Below are 18,022 nucleotides of genomic sequence, written 5' to 3' on the forward strand. Positions count from 1 at the left end.
CGTCGCGTCATCGCCACATTCGGGGTAGGAGACCACACGGCCTCGTCGCCATGACGAATACGGAGCTATCTCTGCTTCTAAGGTGACCTGTGTGCCCGGGAGGTGCTGGGAAGCGCTGCCGCTTCCGCCACTCTCAGCATGGCGGTGCGGCGGGGGGGGCTTTGCGCCAACCTCGCTCGTCCTTTTCCCGCGCTCCGCTCGGCATTGGCGTGCATCATCTCACTGCGCCGCGGCGCCTACCGATGACGTAGGACCGGCCACCTCTGCTCGGCTGAGGTAAGGGCGGCTGTCGAAATTGGGGATGTGCAGGTGCTGAACCCTGGCGGTCCGGAGGTGCTGATCCCGGGGATGTGCGGGTGCTGATCCCGGGGATGTGCAGGTGCTGATCCCGGGGATGTGCAGGTGCTGATCCCGGGGATGTGCAGGTGCTGAACCCTGGCAGTCCGGAGGTGCTGATCCCGGGGATGTGCGGGTGCTGATCCCGGGGATGTCCAGGTGCTGATCCCAGGCGTGTGCAGGTGTTGAGCGCGGGGGTCTGGAAGTGCTGAGCTCGACTGTGGGGGCATGAGTTGAGGTGTGCGAGCCCCTTCCCTATGGAGGTTCAGGATGCCCTTTGCTTCCTTACCCTGTGCTCTTGGGCTTCAGCTTTTTAATGCTTAATTCTTTAGGAGAGCTCTCCAGGCATGCAGGGGTTTTCAGACTAGCCCTACAGGGAAGGGACGGGAGTCTGCGGCAGCCCTCATGGCCTGGGTTCTGTGGGGGGATCTGCAAAGGCAGCTTATTGGAATGTCCATAGATGCTGTGCTTTGAGTCCTTGGGAACTGGAATGGAAGTGGTGTGGGGCATGTTAAAGGACTTGTGTGAATGGAACAGTACATCCTTTAGAAGTATCATGCAAGCAGATACTGTTTCTTGAAGGCATTTCAAAATCCAAATCCTGGGTTTAGTTTTGGGCCCCTCATGACAAGAAAGACATGGAGGGGCTGGAGCATGTCCAGGGAAGGGAACAGAGCTGGAGAAGGGGCTGGGGCCCCAGGAGAGCCTGAGAGAACTGGAAGGCCTCAGTCTGGAGAAAAAGAGGCTCAGGGGGCACCTTCTGACTTTGCACAACTCCCTGACAGGAAGGGACAGCTGGGGGGGGTCGGGCTCTGCTCCGAGGAACATGGGATAGGACAAGGAAGAATGGCCTCAAGCTGTGCCAGGGGAGGGTCAGGTTGGATATTGGGAAAGTTTATTCACTGGAGGGGCTGCCCAGCCCAGGCACAGTGCTCAGGACAGGGATGGAGTCCCCATCCCTGGAGGGATTTAAAAGCCATGTGGAGTAGCATTTGGAGACGTGGGTCAATGGTGGGCATGGAGGAATGGCTGGACTCGATGACCTTGCAGGGATTTTTCAAACAAAGAGTTCTAAAAGATCTTTGTTTGAGACTTGTTCTGCTGTACCTATTGCAGTGTATGTACCTTATTTCTCCGTATGCATTGTGTGTTTTGTAGGTTGGAACTACAACACCTCACTTAAACCTGGAGCCATGGGTAGAACATACCTTGTTGAGGAGGGTATTGGGCAGTATCTGACAGAGCTCAGCACGAAGGTGAAGCCATATGTCACGGGCCTGTTGATAGGGCAGGTAAGTGTGGAATTGTCCTTCCATTCATTCCTGTGAACTGTGGAAACCCCTTTTCACCAGTCTCAAGGTGTTTCCTTCTACTGATGTTTTGGCAAGTGCTCCCCACAACGGGACTATGTCATTCGGGCTGTGCGGACCCCTCTCAAGGAGCAGCAGCAGGAGGAGAGTGTGGGCCCTCCCAAGCTGGCATCCCTGGATGAGGAGTGGATCACCACACACGCCAGTCAGGTGAGAACTACCGTGAGAGGTGACAAAGAGGTGGGAGGAACAGGAGGGAAATAAGATGGACACAAAGGATCTCAGCACTTGTGTCATCTTAAGTCCTTTTCTCAAAGTGACAGAGTCCTCCTAACCATGCTGTGCACAGATGTTTTAAACCAGAAATAGCCTTATTGTTTTCAGGTTTTTTGATATTACTGAAGGGAGAACACTTTCAGGATGTGTTCCTGCATGGAGAGGGTCCTGTAAGTGAAAACCGGTCTCCCTTAGTTCACTTCTTCTCTTGGTGCAGACTTGTCTCGCCAGTCATTTTTGATACATCGAGTTACATGCTTTCTAGGTTGCCAATCCTGTTAATAAGTGCTTGTTGTCATTTTCAAGGTGTCCAGAATGCTCCCTGGGGGGTTGCTGGTTCTTGGTGTGTTTATGATTGTAACTCCAGAGCTGGCAAAAGACAGTCAAAATGCTTTGCGCAAGGTAAGCAGAGTTGCTGCTGGAAGGACAGCAGCATATTTAGCTGTGTATGTGAGGAATCTTCTGTCATTGACTTGACTAAAATACAGTTGTTTTGTTGCTTTATTTCACAAGCTTTGTGCTTTGACATGTGGTTTTGAGACTGGAACTTCAGAAATCCCTGTTGTGGGACAGTGTTTGTTAACCTCCTGTTTGTTGCTGTAATAGCAAATCTGAATTTCTATTTACTGTGTTTATCAGTATTTACTGAATGTGCACATTCTGGCTTGGGAAAACATCCTCAAGGTTTATATTAAGCTAAATCTTTGTGGCACAAGTGCTAGTTATGTTAACACATTAGCTTTCCTTGTCTGAATGAATCACTCAGTTTAGAGGTGCTTACAGTAGTGAAAGATCTATAATACTGACTCCTTTAAGAGAAACATCTTGTCTAGGACGTGCACTTGACTTAGGGGTCCGGTATTAAATTTAGAACATACTCAGAACTACATGATAGACTTAAAATGCATTATTGTTACAGTATTGGGGCATCTACTGCCATATTTGCTTTCAGTTCTGAAAATGTATGTTCATTTTATCATTTTTCTAACATAATCATGGTGAGTGATTTAAACATGAGCAGGTTCGGCAGCCTGAGATCTAAGAGTCAGTTTTGGCAGTTCAGTGTAATTGCATCTCAGTTGTGCTTAATGAAACTGGTAGCTGGCTAAAAAGGGTGAGCTGTGTCCAGGTGATCAGTGATTGATGAATTTAAAATTGGGGGGGGATTTGTTTTCTATAATTAGTAGTAGCTCTTTTGCACAGCTTTCCTGGCCCAGCTGATAGGCACAAAACTGTAATATGTCTGTAGGGACAAAAGCATGTAGGTTAGACACGTGAGTGTGTACTGCTTGCTTTGGTTTATAAGGGAGCTAAATTAAGATTTCACAAGCCTTTTTCACTTTGGGGAAAAGTGCCTCTGGACCCCTGCTGAGTGTTCTTTTAATATGTTTTGGTGACATGTAAGCTGTTTTTCTTGCTTATACATAATTTTGATATCACTTGGACTTAAAATTTTAGTACAATACTATTTTCTAGGAATTATAGTGCTTATTTTTGCAATATATGTTTTGTCTTTAGCTAATCTTCTCAGTGGAAAAGTCCTTGAGTAAAAGAAGGCTCTGGAAACCTGCTGAGGAGGAGGTCTCAGACAGAGCAGCACTTCAAATCTGTTCTGCTACAAAAAAGTATCCTTTATGAGCAAGTTTTATTGACTGAGGCTGCTATCCTGACCTCTTTTATCCAGTTACTGCTGAATAAATAAGAAGTTGGGAGGAGGAGGCTGTTTAAGTTCAGCTAGATATGTATAAGTTGAAATAATGAAGTTTTCTGATTAGCCATGGTTAAGACTATTGACCCTCTTGTCCTTGCAAAATTCCATCATTTCTTATGAGGTATGTCTGTGTGACAGCATCAAGTGACACCTTTCCCAGTCAGTGCTGACTTGCATAAATAAAAAAAACCCATCTAAATTACTGTTTGGCTTTTTGAATTGCTGTTACCATTGGTGCTTGCATGAAACTGGGGGAGCAGCAGGCCTGTGGGATTAATACTAGAGCTGCAGCAGAATGCAGGAGCTGTTGGTAATGACATCATACAAGGAGAGGAAGCAAGGATTTTTCTCTGAGAGGGGAGAGAGATGAGGAAAAATTACAAATTGGTGCCTTGGTGCTTCTTTCAATACATATTGGTTTTAATTTGTAAGTGATAGCACAGCATCATTGTGGTAGTTGGAGATTATAGGCAAATGTTTTCTCACTTTTTTACACTGATGAAAGGCGAGAACTTGCTTCAGAGCATAAATTAGCTGGACAAGGAAGTTTAGTAGAGGACAAAGTTAAGTGTGAATTGTTCTTAGATGTTCCCTTGCTTTTCACTGGATCTTTTCCTTTAAATAGCACAGAGTAGTTTGCCGCACCTACGATGTTCAGGACCCAAAGGTAAGCTTGTCCTGCTGTGCCACACGCAGCTTTTAATGCATGGCAAGTAATGCTAAAACCCAAAAAAAGCCTCAGTACAGTGCTTTGGATAGATGCTTTATGGCTTTTCTTTTCTGCTCTCAGAGTTCAGCTAAACCAGCAGACTGGAAATACCAGAGTGCTCTGACTGCTTCCTGGGTAGCTTTGGGCTGCACAGTAAATGTCAACATCCATATTCCTCTGCTTGCTACTTCCCCCAACCACGACCTGGAGAAGAATACCAAGGTAATTCACTGTCTGTACCACTTCCTACACACCCATTTCTCTGCTGAAAATGAAATAAGAGAGAAAGAGTGCAGTGCAGGAGAGGAGTAGGACTAATAAGTGGAAAATGTTTAGCAATTATTCCTGTTTTAAATGTAACTCTTCTGCTGTGCTCAGTGAGAAATTTCCTTTGTTCAAAATTATGTAATAATTGTCACGAGTATCCCAGATAACCTCTCTGGTGCCTCACCTAATGAAAGGTTACACCCCGTTCATGCAGGGCTATGCTTTTGCTATGAGTTGACTTTCAATGGGCTGCAGTCCTCTCTACAACCCCCAAATCCCTGGGGTGGCACTTCAGTATTTTGCAGTGCTTGCTTCTTAATTTGTTCTGAATGTGGTCTATTTAAGGTTTACCTTTGGAAAAACATAGATTTTTCAGATACTTTAAAACTCTCTCAGAGTAACTGTTAAAACACATACTTCTGTAAGTTTCAGCATGGTACTGTTCAACCCTTCAGTAAAATTCTTTCCTCTTTCTTGTGATTTTTTTTTTTTTCCCCACTTATTTTAAAGAATGGGTTAAACCGATGGTCAAAACAGATAGAAGACAGTGTTTTTCTGATCAATGGCCAAGTTAAAGATGAGGATACAGAACTGCTGGAAGGGCAGGTGAGTACCAAACAAGGAGGAATTGAGCTCTAACAGATGTATGGTTGGAACCTCTGTGTGGCAAAGCATTGACTGAGACATCTCCTGTGCAGTATTTGTTGATCTGATTGGCTGTTCCAGGTAACTCATACACAGGACTACACGTGTTCTCAGCTCCATTCCTGCAGATTGCCTCTCCCTCCTCGGGCTGTGTGAATGCAGTAATTATGTGTGAAGTGACTGAAACGTTTCCATTACAGAGCACAGTGAGGTGTGAATGACATTTCAAATACCTGTCTGTCACCTCGTTGGCTGATGCATTCATCTCTCAGTTTTGTGGTTCTATTCTCATGGTTGGTTTCTAAGTGCTGTTTTTCTCTCTCAAAGGTTATAAACTAGGGCATACTCTGTGCCATAGTGAGGAGGCTGTTTCAGGAACTCATTTTCCTGTTTCATGACACAAAGAATTTTTTTCCCCTCAGAAAAAGTTCAGAGGAAATACTCAGCCCAGCACTCAGTTTTCTGATGTCAAGGTTCTGACGCAGCTGGTAAGTTTTTAGTGGCTTGCAAAGTATAAGCTCGCCTTTAAATTATAAAATAGAGCACAAAATAAAATAACAAGGTTCTCAATTATTGTCTAGAAATTGTCACTTAGTCCTAAGACTTTTTATTTTCCCGCTTCGATATTGAATGTGAAACCAATTGTCAACAGATCTGCATATTTTGTGCCTTTAGAAGTTCTTGTGGTGTGATAACCATGTTGTCCATAAATTCCACAGTATAGCTGAAAGACTGGAAAACAGGTTATGGTAAAGAAGTCCTGTGATTAATTCATTTGGTAGTAGGATACTTGTAGGTACCTGTGTACATTGATTTCAAGTGCCTTTGCATCTGAAGTTCAGAGTCATCCCCACACTTCAGCTTGCCCTGGCTAGCTTGGACATTCACTTGGATGCTTTTGTCAGAAGCTCAACTTCCAGCTCTGGATTAAGGCACAGATCCAGTGAGCTAAATCATCATCTGAAACTGCTGCATCTGTCAGAAGTTTCCTCCCTACCAGAGCTGTGAAGAACCATGAATTTGGTGCCCCAGTCTTGAAGTCCAGATGTGTCCAGGCATTGTTTCATAGCCTTCTATGTTTTGTCAGGCGCTCCCTGGATTCTCAAAGTTATGTTCAGCAAAACTAGAAGTGTTTCCAATGCCATTTTAATGACTGCATGAGTATCTCAGCTTCTTTTGTTGTTACTGTCTGCTGTATTGAGGTTAGTTGCTGCAGGGAGAGGAAATCTTTTTTGGCAGAAGTGGTTTGTACAGCTGGTGTGGAAGTTCTGCATCCCAGTGTTTCCAGGTGTTGCCCTGGAGTGCTTCATGCTCACACTCATTGTTGTGGTAATTAAGGAGAGCATTTCTAGGCAACAGTTTGATGTAGCTCTCAGTGTGACCGCGTGTATAATTGGTAGTGACTGATGGGATGACTCCCAGCAGGCCTTAGGTTACACTGATTATAGCAAACATGAAAACGTCATTGTTTAAAAAAGTCTGGAAAAGACTTACCACTTGCAATACTGTTATTTGCCACAAACCCGGAAAGTTTTAAAATCTCATGAACACAAGTGTTTGAAACACATGGAGAGATAAACACATATTCCATAACAGAAAAGAGATTTTCAGTCTTACCTAACCAAATGAATAACTCAAATAAAATAAGCTATACATGATGAGGGAAACTGATTGTGTGTAAATTGGTTCTGGTTTTAGTGATTCTGCTGCAGGTGCCTGGGCCTGGGGTAAAAGTGGATGTGTTTGTTCCTCAGTGCCAGGGTGCCAATGCCAGGTCCACAGCGACGGTGCAAGTGTGCAGTGGTTCCATAAACCTCCGGGGAGCTGTGAAATGCAGGGCCTACATCCATAGCAACAAGCCCAAGGTTAAAGAAGCCATTCAGGTACTGGGCAGAGTCTTAGTCCATCATAAACATTATGTGGTATTTGGCATACTGTTTTTTCTTTGCCAGAATGGTCTAAACTGGGGTCAAAATGTTGGATGGGGGATTATTTTAGAAGCTTTGTGGGGTAAACTAACTATAAACTAACTATAGTTTTTCTCTTCTAGAGGGTATGTGTGCTGTGGGTAAGGCTGGGCTCTGGGAAGTCTTTACACAAATTGTCAAAGAGATTAGGCTTTGCAGACTATAGGTTTATATTTAGAGGTAAAATTTATTATCATCTTTAGAGGTAAAATTCAGATTTACTTGCTCAGTAATTTATATTTTTTTTTCCCTCACTGTGTCAATATTTTTGTTTGGTTTTACAGGTAAGGATCTAGAAGTTGCCAGTTCTTATCCTAACAATCCTAAAACTTTTTTCTGCTTTTCATTTTTGTTTTGTGGTTTTCCTTCTTGATAACAATTCTTTTGGTAATATTAGCTTCTCTTTATTAATAAGTTATTGTTTATTAATTTGAAAATTCATACTAGTTTTTATTTTCTAGGGAAAAAACCTATTCTTTCGTCACGGGTTTAACGTATGGGGCTTCTTTTGTTATTTCTTCCTGGTTAAAATCTTTGCAAATAGCTTTGACATTCCTAATTATTTCACTGTGTCCTTGCAGGCTTTGAAAAGAGACATAATAAACACACTGACTGATCGGTGTGAAATACTGTTTGAAGATCTGATTTTAAATGAAGGACCTCAGAAAAAAAGTAAGAAATAAAAAAAACCCAGCTCATATTTGCACTGAATTTTGGTGGTTGTAGAAAATTCTATTATAGTGAAGTTCCAGTATGGTTAGAGCAGAATAAAAATTAAAAGGTATAATTGCGGCTTGTCAGCCTTGGCTTTTTCTTAAATCTGTAAATTTGTCAAGTTGGTGTCCTTTGGCATCACAGCTTTTGCACCATGTTTATGTTCAGTTCCTGTGACCACAAAATGCAATCCCAGCTTCTTCCTCACTCATCAGAAATTTTGTGATTTTTAAAACTTCTGTAGTTGAAACTCTTTTCTCTGAAGTGCCAGCTGTACCTTTCACACTTTAAATTTTTATTTCTATTTTTATTTTTTAAATCCATGTATGGTGTTCCTATTAATATTGAAATGTGTTAAAACTTGATAAGAGACCATGCCAGTACTCCTTAAACTCCTTTAAGTTACTGCAGTTGTATTGTTGTCTTGTTGTGTTTAAACCAAAAAGGAGTTAGTTGTCAAATCGATGGGAATATCTTGGGCAGGAAGAGCCTTTCCAATTGCGCGTAGTTCTGGCTCCCCTCTCTAGGTGGCACCCAAACTTTGTGGCTCTGAATGTGACACTCCTGCAATCCTTTGTGCTGGTGAAATCCTGCTCCTCGGGGAGCTCTTACCTGCAGGCTCTCCCAGAGCCCTCCTGCAAGTCATTCCAAAAGCTCTGCTTTGTGGTTTATGGTCTGTTTTGGAGCTGCCGTGGGTATTTCTGAAGAGACTAATAATGTAAGGACATAAATCCATATAATAGCAGCCAACTAAACTAGGCATGTCTGAAAACAGGGTTTCTACACAGAGACCTTGAGCTCTTCTTTTGCAATGACTTTATCTTATGCTCAGAGATTATGGAAGAATCTTATCATAACTCTCAAGGCTTTTTTTGGGATGGTATTTCTCTTTCTTTTTAGATTTTGAGAGGGAATATCATGTCTTGCCTCAGAGACTGTTTGTCCCAGTTGCTGGATCCAGTGTGATGCTCAGTGATTATAAGTTTGGTGATGAGGCTGCTGGAGAAATCCAGGAACGTTTTGTGGAGATGTTGGATCAGCCTGTGCAAGCTGAAGATATGCACATAGCTGAGGACATTAGCACAGGTAAATATCTGAGAACCAGGGCAGGCTGGGTCAGGGGCTGGAAAAATGCTGACCAATGGCATAGGCCAGTTTTATCTAGACATGGACATGCCTAAGGCCAACTTACTTCATATGCAACTCTAAGGATTAAAAACAATTCATTACAGCTTAAATATATTGTGGAAAATGGTCAGGTTTCTAACAGTTTGTGTTTCTTGGAACAGATTTCTTTTTCTCCTCTCAAATATTTTGTTTTTTCAGCGCAGCCATGGCTGCAGCTCATAAGCTTTTGTAGAAACATGAAGAAATGGTTAACCAATGTTTGCATGTGCCACTCTGCTCATGAATTAGAGGGGATCCTTTATTGACAAATAAAGTCTTAAAAAACATCCTGTAAAACTTAATTTTTTACATTAATATATACATTTACACTTTCAGTAGTTCACCTTTTTAGTGCTAATTAGTTTTGAGACAAATTAGAATAAGGGAGTGATTTAGTCAAATCTGCTGTTTTTTCACTACAGAATTAAAAACACTTTAAAAATTCTTCTAGCAAAACATTCATATACTCTAATGTGTCTTTCAAGAAGTTTTTATGCTACACCTGATGTTTTTTAAAATGCCAAATACCTTTCTTTATTCTTGGTGTTTTAATTTATGTACCAAATGCAGTGCCCAAACCTGAAGATTTGTGGTTCACCTGGAGTGAAAACAAAATTGAGAGGACTTTCCATTTTCTACTGCATGTCTTACAAGTTTGTGGTCTGACTATGAGACTGCTATATTCATTTTAATACAGATATTTTGCCATAATCTAGTTATGGAATTCCTCTTCCTTAATATTTCTGGTTTATATAATTTCTTGTTGGGTTTTTTTTTTCCCTTGCAATGTTGATTTCAATGTAGAATTCAAATATGACACTGAAATGCACCTCATAACATTTCCTGTGGTCTTACAGAAGAGATTTTACTCCCTTTTTTTCCCCCATCAACATGCATATGAGCTGCAGGTTCCAGTTTTATAATTCAAATAAATAAAAAATCCAACACTAATTCTCAGATAAGAACTGTGAACACTTTTTAATGCTGGCATTTGGTGACAAAAACTGGGCAATGTAACCATTACTTGCTGTGCAGGTTGAACTGTGAGTGTTGATATTCTCCTTGACTTACATTTTAACTTGGAGGGGGCTTTGAGTTTCCTAATTTCAGAGCTAACCATAAATTCTTGTCTTTCTAAATGAATCAGCTCTCCCCAGGCTTTAACTAGACCTTTTAGCTGTGAAGTGACTCATCCTCTTGAGTAGTAAGAGGTGTACAGGAACCTCAAGGAAAACAGGAAAGCAAATAAAAATCTCTCTGGCATTATTAGAGTAACTTTAATACTCTTAAAACTAATTACTACTGAGCTTTAAGGAATCGGTGTAGCTTAAAGAAGCAAATGAGTATTGTTGTAGCAGTGGAGAGAAGTGTGGGAGGAGAGTGGTGATGAGTCAGTTCAGCTTTATTGCTTATGTAAGGTTGTGTGAGCTGCAGGTAGGAAGGAAGCACCTTTCTACTCACAGCAGGGCATCCCAAAGATTTGTCCCAACAATTGATGTGATGGCCACAGAAGGAACTTGGGTGTTCTTGTAGTGTGCTGCTTGTAGACTTAACTGAGGGGTATTTATATTCCTTTTCTTTTAAAGAAAATCAAATTCAAATAGGTGTGTATTTTCTTTTTTTAAAAAAAAAAAACAACCCACAAATTAAAATAATTGCATAGAAGAGAGTAAAAACATGCAAGGGGATTTTGGGAAAGCCTGGCCTTGTCTTGGTGATCACCACAAAGTTTATCCGTTGAATGGGCTCTGTTAATAGCAGTGATATCAATAATGCTGTCAACACAGCACTGATCATTCTGATAATTAATGTTGAGGCATCAGTCACTGGTGGTTTATTAAAATCACAAGTTATTTATACACTTTTATCACACCAGGAAGGTCATTTTAGAAAGTCTGGTTAAATGCATGCAAAGTGTTCTGCATTCTAAAAAAAAAAAAAAAAAACAAAACTAAAAATCCCAGTAATTATGGGATTTGATTTTTATTGTTGCCTTGGTATGAAATGTCTAAGTACTGCTGTGAACATGTTTTTTGTGTTATAATAAGAGTTTGTGGTTTCTCTTATGCAAAGGCTTTTCCAGTGCATCATTTTGTCTTGGGAAGCACGTGTTGTTTCTCTAACTTTGTTAATAATAGTCAATATTCAGTAATTGGTTTGTAGGGAATTTTGTCATCAGCCGTTCTGTTTGTGTCACAGTTCCGGTGAGGCATCTAACTCAAATTAACTGGAAATGCTTTTCATACTGAGGTTCTGGGGAAAGTTTGCTGATGAAAAGAATTCTCTAAAATTCAAGAATACAAGCAGGCTTTTGAAATAGTTTGGGATTTTGTTGCTCTTTAAAATATTCACTTTAGAAGAAGAAGATCTAATCAGTATAGGAAAAAAAAATATTTTTTAAGACAGCTTTTAGTCAAAACATGAATTTTTGAGGTCAGTTTTATGTATTTACTGGACTTGGGCTCTCCTGCTGTCTCCTGAAGTTTCAGTCTCTTGACTCCTTGTACAGCTCTCCAGTGGGGACACCAATGGGTCATACTTTAAAATTGCTTTGTGGAAAATAGAAAGTAAACTCTGGGCTATTTATAAATTAAAGTCTTAAATAGCTGTAACACCGTAATTTCAAGGTATTTAGTGCTCTAATACAGGCAACTGAAAACTCTGCATTTCTGATTTACTAAATCCCTGCACCTCCTTGGTGCAGGGGTTGAGCTGTTAAATACCCTGAGTATTCAGACAGAAATAAGACTTCAGTAGTGGTAATCACTTCCCCATCTTGGTTAGGAAACTGAAGAATTAAGGATTCATCTAATTGGTACTAGAAAACATCTGCTATGAAAATTATTTTGTGTGATTTGTGCTACAGCTTCTCCACATGCAAATCTTTGGCATAAAGGCCTGCCGTAAATAAATAGCTCAAGGGTGGTTCTTTTTTCTTTTTCCCTTTGTCTTTTTAATTTTACCCTCTTAACAGGTGAGGAATGTGCAGCTGCCTTGATACACAGCTTTCAGTGGTCCTCTCAGCACAGGGAGGCACAAAGAAACCTCAAGTTAGAGGGCATGGACTGTCCTACCTGCCCATCAAATATACAGCAGTAAGGAACCTGCTGGAGCTAGACTCCAGAGGTGGCCCAAGAAATGTAGTCATATTATCCCAAAGTGGGATGTTTTATGGAATTCAAAACTCTGACAGAAGGTTTTACTGTGCTAGTTCAGATACTTACTGAAAACCTATCTTGGAACAATGAATAACTTCTATAGCTGAAGACTTCTATTCATATTTTAGGCAGCTGAGGTAGTGTTTTTATTGGTACAAATTAAATAATGATCTAGCCATGGCCTCATTGAGGACCAGTGGGATTCAGGGTTATTTGATAATTTCTCTTTTAAAAACACACTTAACACTGAAATATTGTTGAACTTATATGTATATGCTTCTCACAGAGAGATATGCAAGCAATGTCTTTATATCTGTATAGCTCACTGTCCTGTTGAGTTTCATATCAGTCAGTTAGTGATTTCTCTGCTGCAGTACATCCTATACTAATGCAGTGGGTTTAGGGATAAAAACCCTAAAGACAGGTTTTGGAAGCCTAGTTTGGGTGTTTTCCTGCAACAGGTCTTGTGCAAGTTTGACTTAAGGAGATTTTGAAGACAATTATCCACATGACTCAACAGAAACAACCTTTCTGATCACATCTAGATTATCCATTTCCACCATAGCTAATGACAGAGAAAGTACTTCATGAATCATTTGCATATGAATCACACAAAGGATGTGCCTTATTACTCAAGCATGTAATTTGTGATTTATTGCTGATGGACAACCCTTCTGTGGAAATGGAGGTCTGTTTTTATTCAGATCTGTGTCTCATGGTCTTCTGAGCCCTGATACCTGGTACTGCTGGGGGTTTCCTTGTCTCCTGAACAGTCTGTTAGGCTTATTCTCTTACCTGAGCCTGCCTGTCCCGTTCTTCCCAGACACATCCAGCTCTCACTGCTGTGACAAACACTTTGTCTTACCCTTTGCTTGTGCAGAAGGTGCCTGTGGTTATAGATTCTGAATTGTAATCCAAACTTTTGGCAAATGAAGCCGTAGCAAGCTCCTGGAAACAAGACTGCTGCAAATTGAAGGCCTTTGGCCCACCACCATCAGGCAGCCTTGTCACTGAGTGGGTGTATGGTGTATTCCATGCTGGCTCTATGTGGCTCAGACAAGATGGGCTGAAGGACTGGAGATTAATCCCCTTCTTTCTTTCTTGCCCTTCTAACAAGCTGGATATACCAAGGGATTAGGAGATCTTTGCAAAGGAAATAGATACAGGTTTGAGTCCCATCCGCTTGGAAATAGACTCAAGCTCTCTCACATCCTGGCTGGGCAGACTAAGGATTTAGTAATTCTTCCAAGAGGAATGAGTCTTCCATGCCTGCTGTGAAAGGGTATTTTTAGGGGATCTTCAAAAACAAACTTTTGTGGTTGGAAAAAAAGCATCTCTGGCTGTTGGGTAGGGAACTGCTGCTGGGTTCATCCTCTCCTCTCACGGCAGTGGGATTTGCATGTACCCTGAACTTGGGGCAGATGGCTCTGAAGGGAACCTTTGATCTTGGAAGGTGCTTAATGGTACATTTTGGTGCTTCCCTCTGTAGTAGTCATATTCTCCCAGGCTATGCAAAGAGGGTTGGGAATGTTACTCTAGAAACAGGGTGTGGAAAATTAGTTTTGGAAGAGGAACTCCTGAAATGTATTTTGTTTCTTTAGTTTTACCCTTCCAGCCACACAGCATAGTTTAGCACTGTGCTATTGCTGTTGTACCACTTCTACTGCAATAAACTGTTTTTTTCTACCATAAATACACTTTATAAAGTTGATGTGAAGTTCTTGGCCTTTTAAATTAATTCACTGTAAAACATAACTATAAATTTTTCTCTTCTTCCCTTGATTTCCATGCAGTTGATATTTGCCCAGTGGCTGACAGCCCAAGTGACACACAACAGGCACAGCTGACAAAAGCAATGTTGCTGTTGAAGCTCCAACAAAATATGGGTATGTTCCTTCCCAGATTTTTGCTATGGCACTCCAGAACCTGCAGTGGGCCCTTTCAGGACTCTTAGTTCTCACAGCATTCTAATTGTCAGCTCAGAAATTCAGGGAGCACCAGCCACAGAACTATCCTTTTCATTGCAACTTCTTCATGGCGCTGCCTTGTCCAGCTCTCAGAGATCTGTCTGCCCTTAGTTCAGCTCTCTTTGCTGTGGGTCTGCTTATATTGAAACAGTTACACTTTAGTCAACAAAGCAGTTACTTCTGATTTCTATTAATTATTAAAAATGGAATATAGTAACTGGAAGATTAAATAGGAGAAGTAAATATGCGTTTGGTTTGAATGTAAAAATGTTTTCCCTTACATAATCAGAGTTGTTTTGGGGTTTTCTGTCTCCTCAGCTGCATCAGTAATGAGCATGCTAATAACAGTAGTTTTTGGGGTAGCTCTTTTTGTTTCTCCTTGTGCTCATTTCCCCTGACCCACCCTCCCCTCCCTGCCTGCTGCTGCCTGTGCTGCCCTTCCCTCACTGCCTCTTCCCTCTGGATTTAGGGCTGGTCGTGGCAGCTGCTGTTGCAATCCTGGCATCGATTTTCTCCTTCAACTACTTCAGTGATTGATCTCCAGTGATTAAACTCCAGCCACCACAGTTCCTGGGAAGTGTTGGCCATTCACAAGATGGAAATAGCTGGGGTTAAGATATTAATAATTCAGAATTGTAGCTTAAATCTCACCAGGTAGATGTGCAATGTAAACTGTAATGGTAGGTTCAGTTACCTTGTTCCATCATACACTTTCTAGATCAAGTAGAATTATACACTTAGAGAATCAAGTAGAGGGTGAATCAGGTTTACAAGAAACTAACCCTGTCACTCTGAATAAATGAATGATAATATTATTTTCTGGAGAGGTCCCTTAAAAAAATATAGAACCTGGCTCCTTTAATGCTAAATGCTGCTCCTGGTGTTTCTCAGGGTATTGGTAAAACCTGCATAATGACCTGGTATGACAATTCCTGCTTTAAGGGTTCCTTTGCGAAGAGAAATCTTATTTTGTTACTGTTAATTTGGGGGGAAATTAGTTTTAATGAAGCTAGCATTTAACTGTACACATTGTTTTAGGTAATACTGGCTAACTAGCATAAAATGCATATGAATAGTTTCTAAAAGTTTCAAAACTAGACCAAGGCAGCCTGTAAATAGCTTGGTTCAAGACTGAAGAGCTCAGAAACCAATGAAATGCATGGCATTGCTGAGCTATGTGTATACTGCTGCCTTTTGACTCAGTGCCTCCTGATGAGGATATCTCTGTCCAGCTCCAGTACAATCATTGTTATCTTGGAATTTTAACTATTTCTGTGACAGTTACACCTAGACAGGCCTTGTGTGTTATCATGTAGATACAGGCAAGTTATCAAAATTACTGCTAATCAGGATTTTTAGATTATAAAAAGAGAGCTTTCCATTATAAGAGATTCTCCTGGGGATGTTGGCCAGTTACACGTTTACTTGACATGAGGAAGGTGGAAGGAGGGAATTAATTCTAGTAATAAAGATAATCTGTATATGAAATGTGATGTTTACTTGGAACTGAACTACAACAAAAAAGAATTAAAGGCATTTTAATACCAATGCAAATTTGTTTGTTTGTTTGTTTGAAGGCAGTGGAAGACAAAAAAATAAACCCTTTGATTCTAAAGCATAATCAAGTATCTACTGGGATACCTTTATTAAAGGTAACTCTGAGAAAGGTGTCTTTACTACTATTGCCTGTGTGTTCTGTTTTACATGCCCTTTTTTTTTACAAAAAGGGCTGCTTTTAGTATTGTAATTTAGTATTGTAAAGTATTTAGTATTGTAAATTTTGAAAGACCATGCTGACCTTCTGTCCTCAGCATTGCTCAGGTGGGGATTCCTAGAGGAAGATGGTGTTGTATTGGAGGTACTGGGTTCAGCTGTGGGTTTTAGAATTGCTTTTTATTATGTACCACTGAGTGGAATCAATAGGCAGGAATCAGGAGGACAGATGACATCCAGAGGAGGCTGAGGGTTGTCCAGAAAATGGGAGAAATTTTATAACATTCTTCAGAATATGGTTGGTTTAAAAATTGCTCTGCTACAACCTCTGTTATAAGGAGGAACAGGGGTGTAATTAGAAGAAAGGCGCTGTCTTTTTTTGTTTGTTTGTTTTTTTGGAAGAATAGGGTGTGCTTTTGGAGGTAAGATAAAAAAAGATTATTCTTTAGTTGCCTGTAACACAAAAGTCAGCCACTCAGAAGTGAAGTACAGCATCTCAGACACCTGAGAAGAAAATTGTCCTGAAACACTTCTTAGAGTTGTTCAGTAGAGCTTGTGGGATGCATTATTTCAGGGATCCCCCTGCAAAGACCTCTTCTGCTTTTTTCTTCCCTCTGCAAACTTATTCAGTGCTCAATAAATGATCCTTTTCTTTGTGGTGATGGTTAAATTAATCCTAGAACTAACTAGGTATCAGGGATCTAATTTTCCAGTTTGAGCTTGGAAGAAGGCAAAGGAAGAAGTTGCTCTAGTGGAGATTTCAGGTATAATGTAGGAGACAGTTGAAGTACCATCTGTGCAATAAGAAATTAATTAAACCTGTGACAGAAAAAATTGGGAATTTGACTTGTACCTACAGATTGAGCCTTCCAATCATCCTGCCATGTGGAAATAGTGGATGTAGAAGAAAGCAGGTTCTCACTTGTCTAAGAATTACAGGACTAACCAAGAGGGGATTTCATTGTCCCATCCTTTCTTGTACCATTGAGAGTATTAAAAAATGAGGGCTTTAGGATAAATTAAAATGTGTGTATAAGAGAAAAGGAAAACAACCTTTTAAAAATATGTTTCCTGACTAGGGCATAACTCTAGCTCAGGCTTCATTGTTGGTTTATCCTTTTCCTATCTGCCACCCCAGGACACACTCTGAAGCTTTCAGTCTGAGAAAACTCCACTGTAACTGATAGTGAGCTTTGTTAATTCATGTCCATGATTGCAGATACATATTTATTTTAATATGTAAGAGTCCAGAGTGGTTTGGACTTCCACATCTGAAAATCAGGCTCTTCTAAGAATAGTTCTAAAATTTATGATACTAAATAGTTTTACAGAATCATAATTTTCTGTGCCACGAGGTTTTAAAATGTTGTTTTAAAAGCCTCAGTGGTCTTGGTCACTGAGGTTTATAATTCCTCACATCTGAGGGCAGCATTTGTGTGGTTAAATTGTGACAGGTTCTGATGGTTTGACCCCAGCTGGCAACTAAGGACCACGCAAGGCTTATTCGCTTCCCTGCAGCAAGGGGCGGGAGTGTTGGGACAAAAATAAAACTCTTGGATTGCAATAAGAACAGTTTAATAATTGAAATAAAGTACAATATAATAATAGTAGTAGTAATAATGATGAAAAGGGAGATAACAAAAAGAGAGAGGGGAGTACAAGCCAGACAGATGAGTGATCCCAATGCAGTCCCTCACCCCCCACCCACTGATGCCCAGCCTGTCAAAATCGAGCAGCCATCGGCCCCTTCTGGCCAGCTGGCCCAGTTCACACACTGGCCATGACATGCCATGGTGTGGAATATCCCTCTGCCCAGGGGGATCAGCTGTCCTGGCCATGCTCCATCCCAGCCTCTGGGGCAGCTCCTCACTGGCAGAGCCTGGGACACTGCAGAGTCCTTGACTTGGGGTAAGCTCTGCTCAGCAACAACTGAAACATCTCTGTTACCAAATGATTCTGTACTGAATCCAGAACACACCTTTTTCCAGGCTACTGGGAGGAAAAATCACTATTCCAGCTGACAGCAGGACACTGGCATCTATTGGAGGGTTTGCTCTCAGTCTGAGCAGCAGTGACACCAGT

At 41.0% G+C, this 18,022-nt stretch overlaps 1 protein-coding gene across 6 annotated transcripts; it reads left to right on the forward strand.

Moving 5' to 3' along the window:
* Positions 1 to 41: 41 nt before the first annotated feature.
* Positions 42 to 15,775, forward strand: ODR4 (odr-4 GPCR localization factor homolog). 6 transcript variants are annotated; one of them, XM_058843299.1, is made up of 15 exons: positions 42 to 333; positions 380 to 414; positions 1,494 to 1,628; positions 1,725 to 1,856; positions 2,229 to 2,324; positions 3,441 to 3,547; positions 4,264 to 4,300; positions 4,424 to 4,564; positions 5,120 to 5,215; positions 5,677 to 5,742; positions 7,009 to 7,137; positions 7,803 to 7,893; positions 8,836 to 9,021; positions 14,054 to 14,146; positions 14,697 to 15,775. In XM_058843299.1, exons 3-15 carry the CDS (start codon positions 1,530 to 1,532, stop codon positions 14,762 to 14,764), a joined length of 1,341 nt encoding a protein of 446 aa, XP_058699282.1. In that variant the 5' UTR covers positions 42 to 333; positions 380 to 414; positions 1,494 to 1,529; the 3' UTR covers positions 14,765 to 15,775. The 6 variants fall into 6 exon arrangements, with proteins under 6 accessions (XP_058699282.1, XP_058699283.1, XP_058699285.1 ...); XM_058843301.1 differs by having other exon boundaries at positions 318 to 333; positions 403 to 472; positions 1,495 to 1,628; XM_058843300.1 differs by lacking the exon at positions 380 to 414 and having other exon boundaries at positions 42 to 276; positions 1,495 to 1,628.
* The last annotated feature ends 2,247 nt before the right edge of the window (positions 15,776 to 18,022 follow it).

Source organism: Poecile atricapillus, chromosome 7 (assembly GCF_030490865.1).
Source record: "Poecile atricapillus isolate bPoeAtr1 chromosome 7, bPoeAtr1.hap1, whole genome shotgun sequence".
Lineage (NCBI taxonomy): Eukaryota > Metazoa > Chordata > Aves > Passeriformes > Paridae > Poecile > Poecile atricapillus.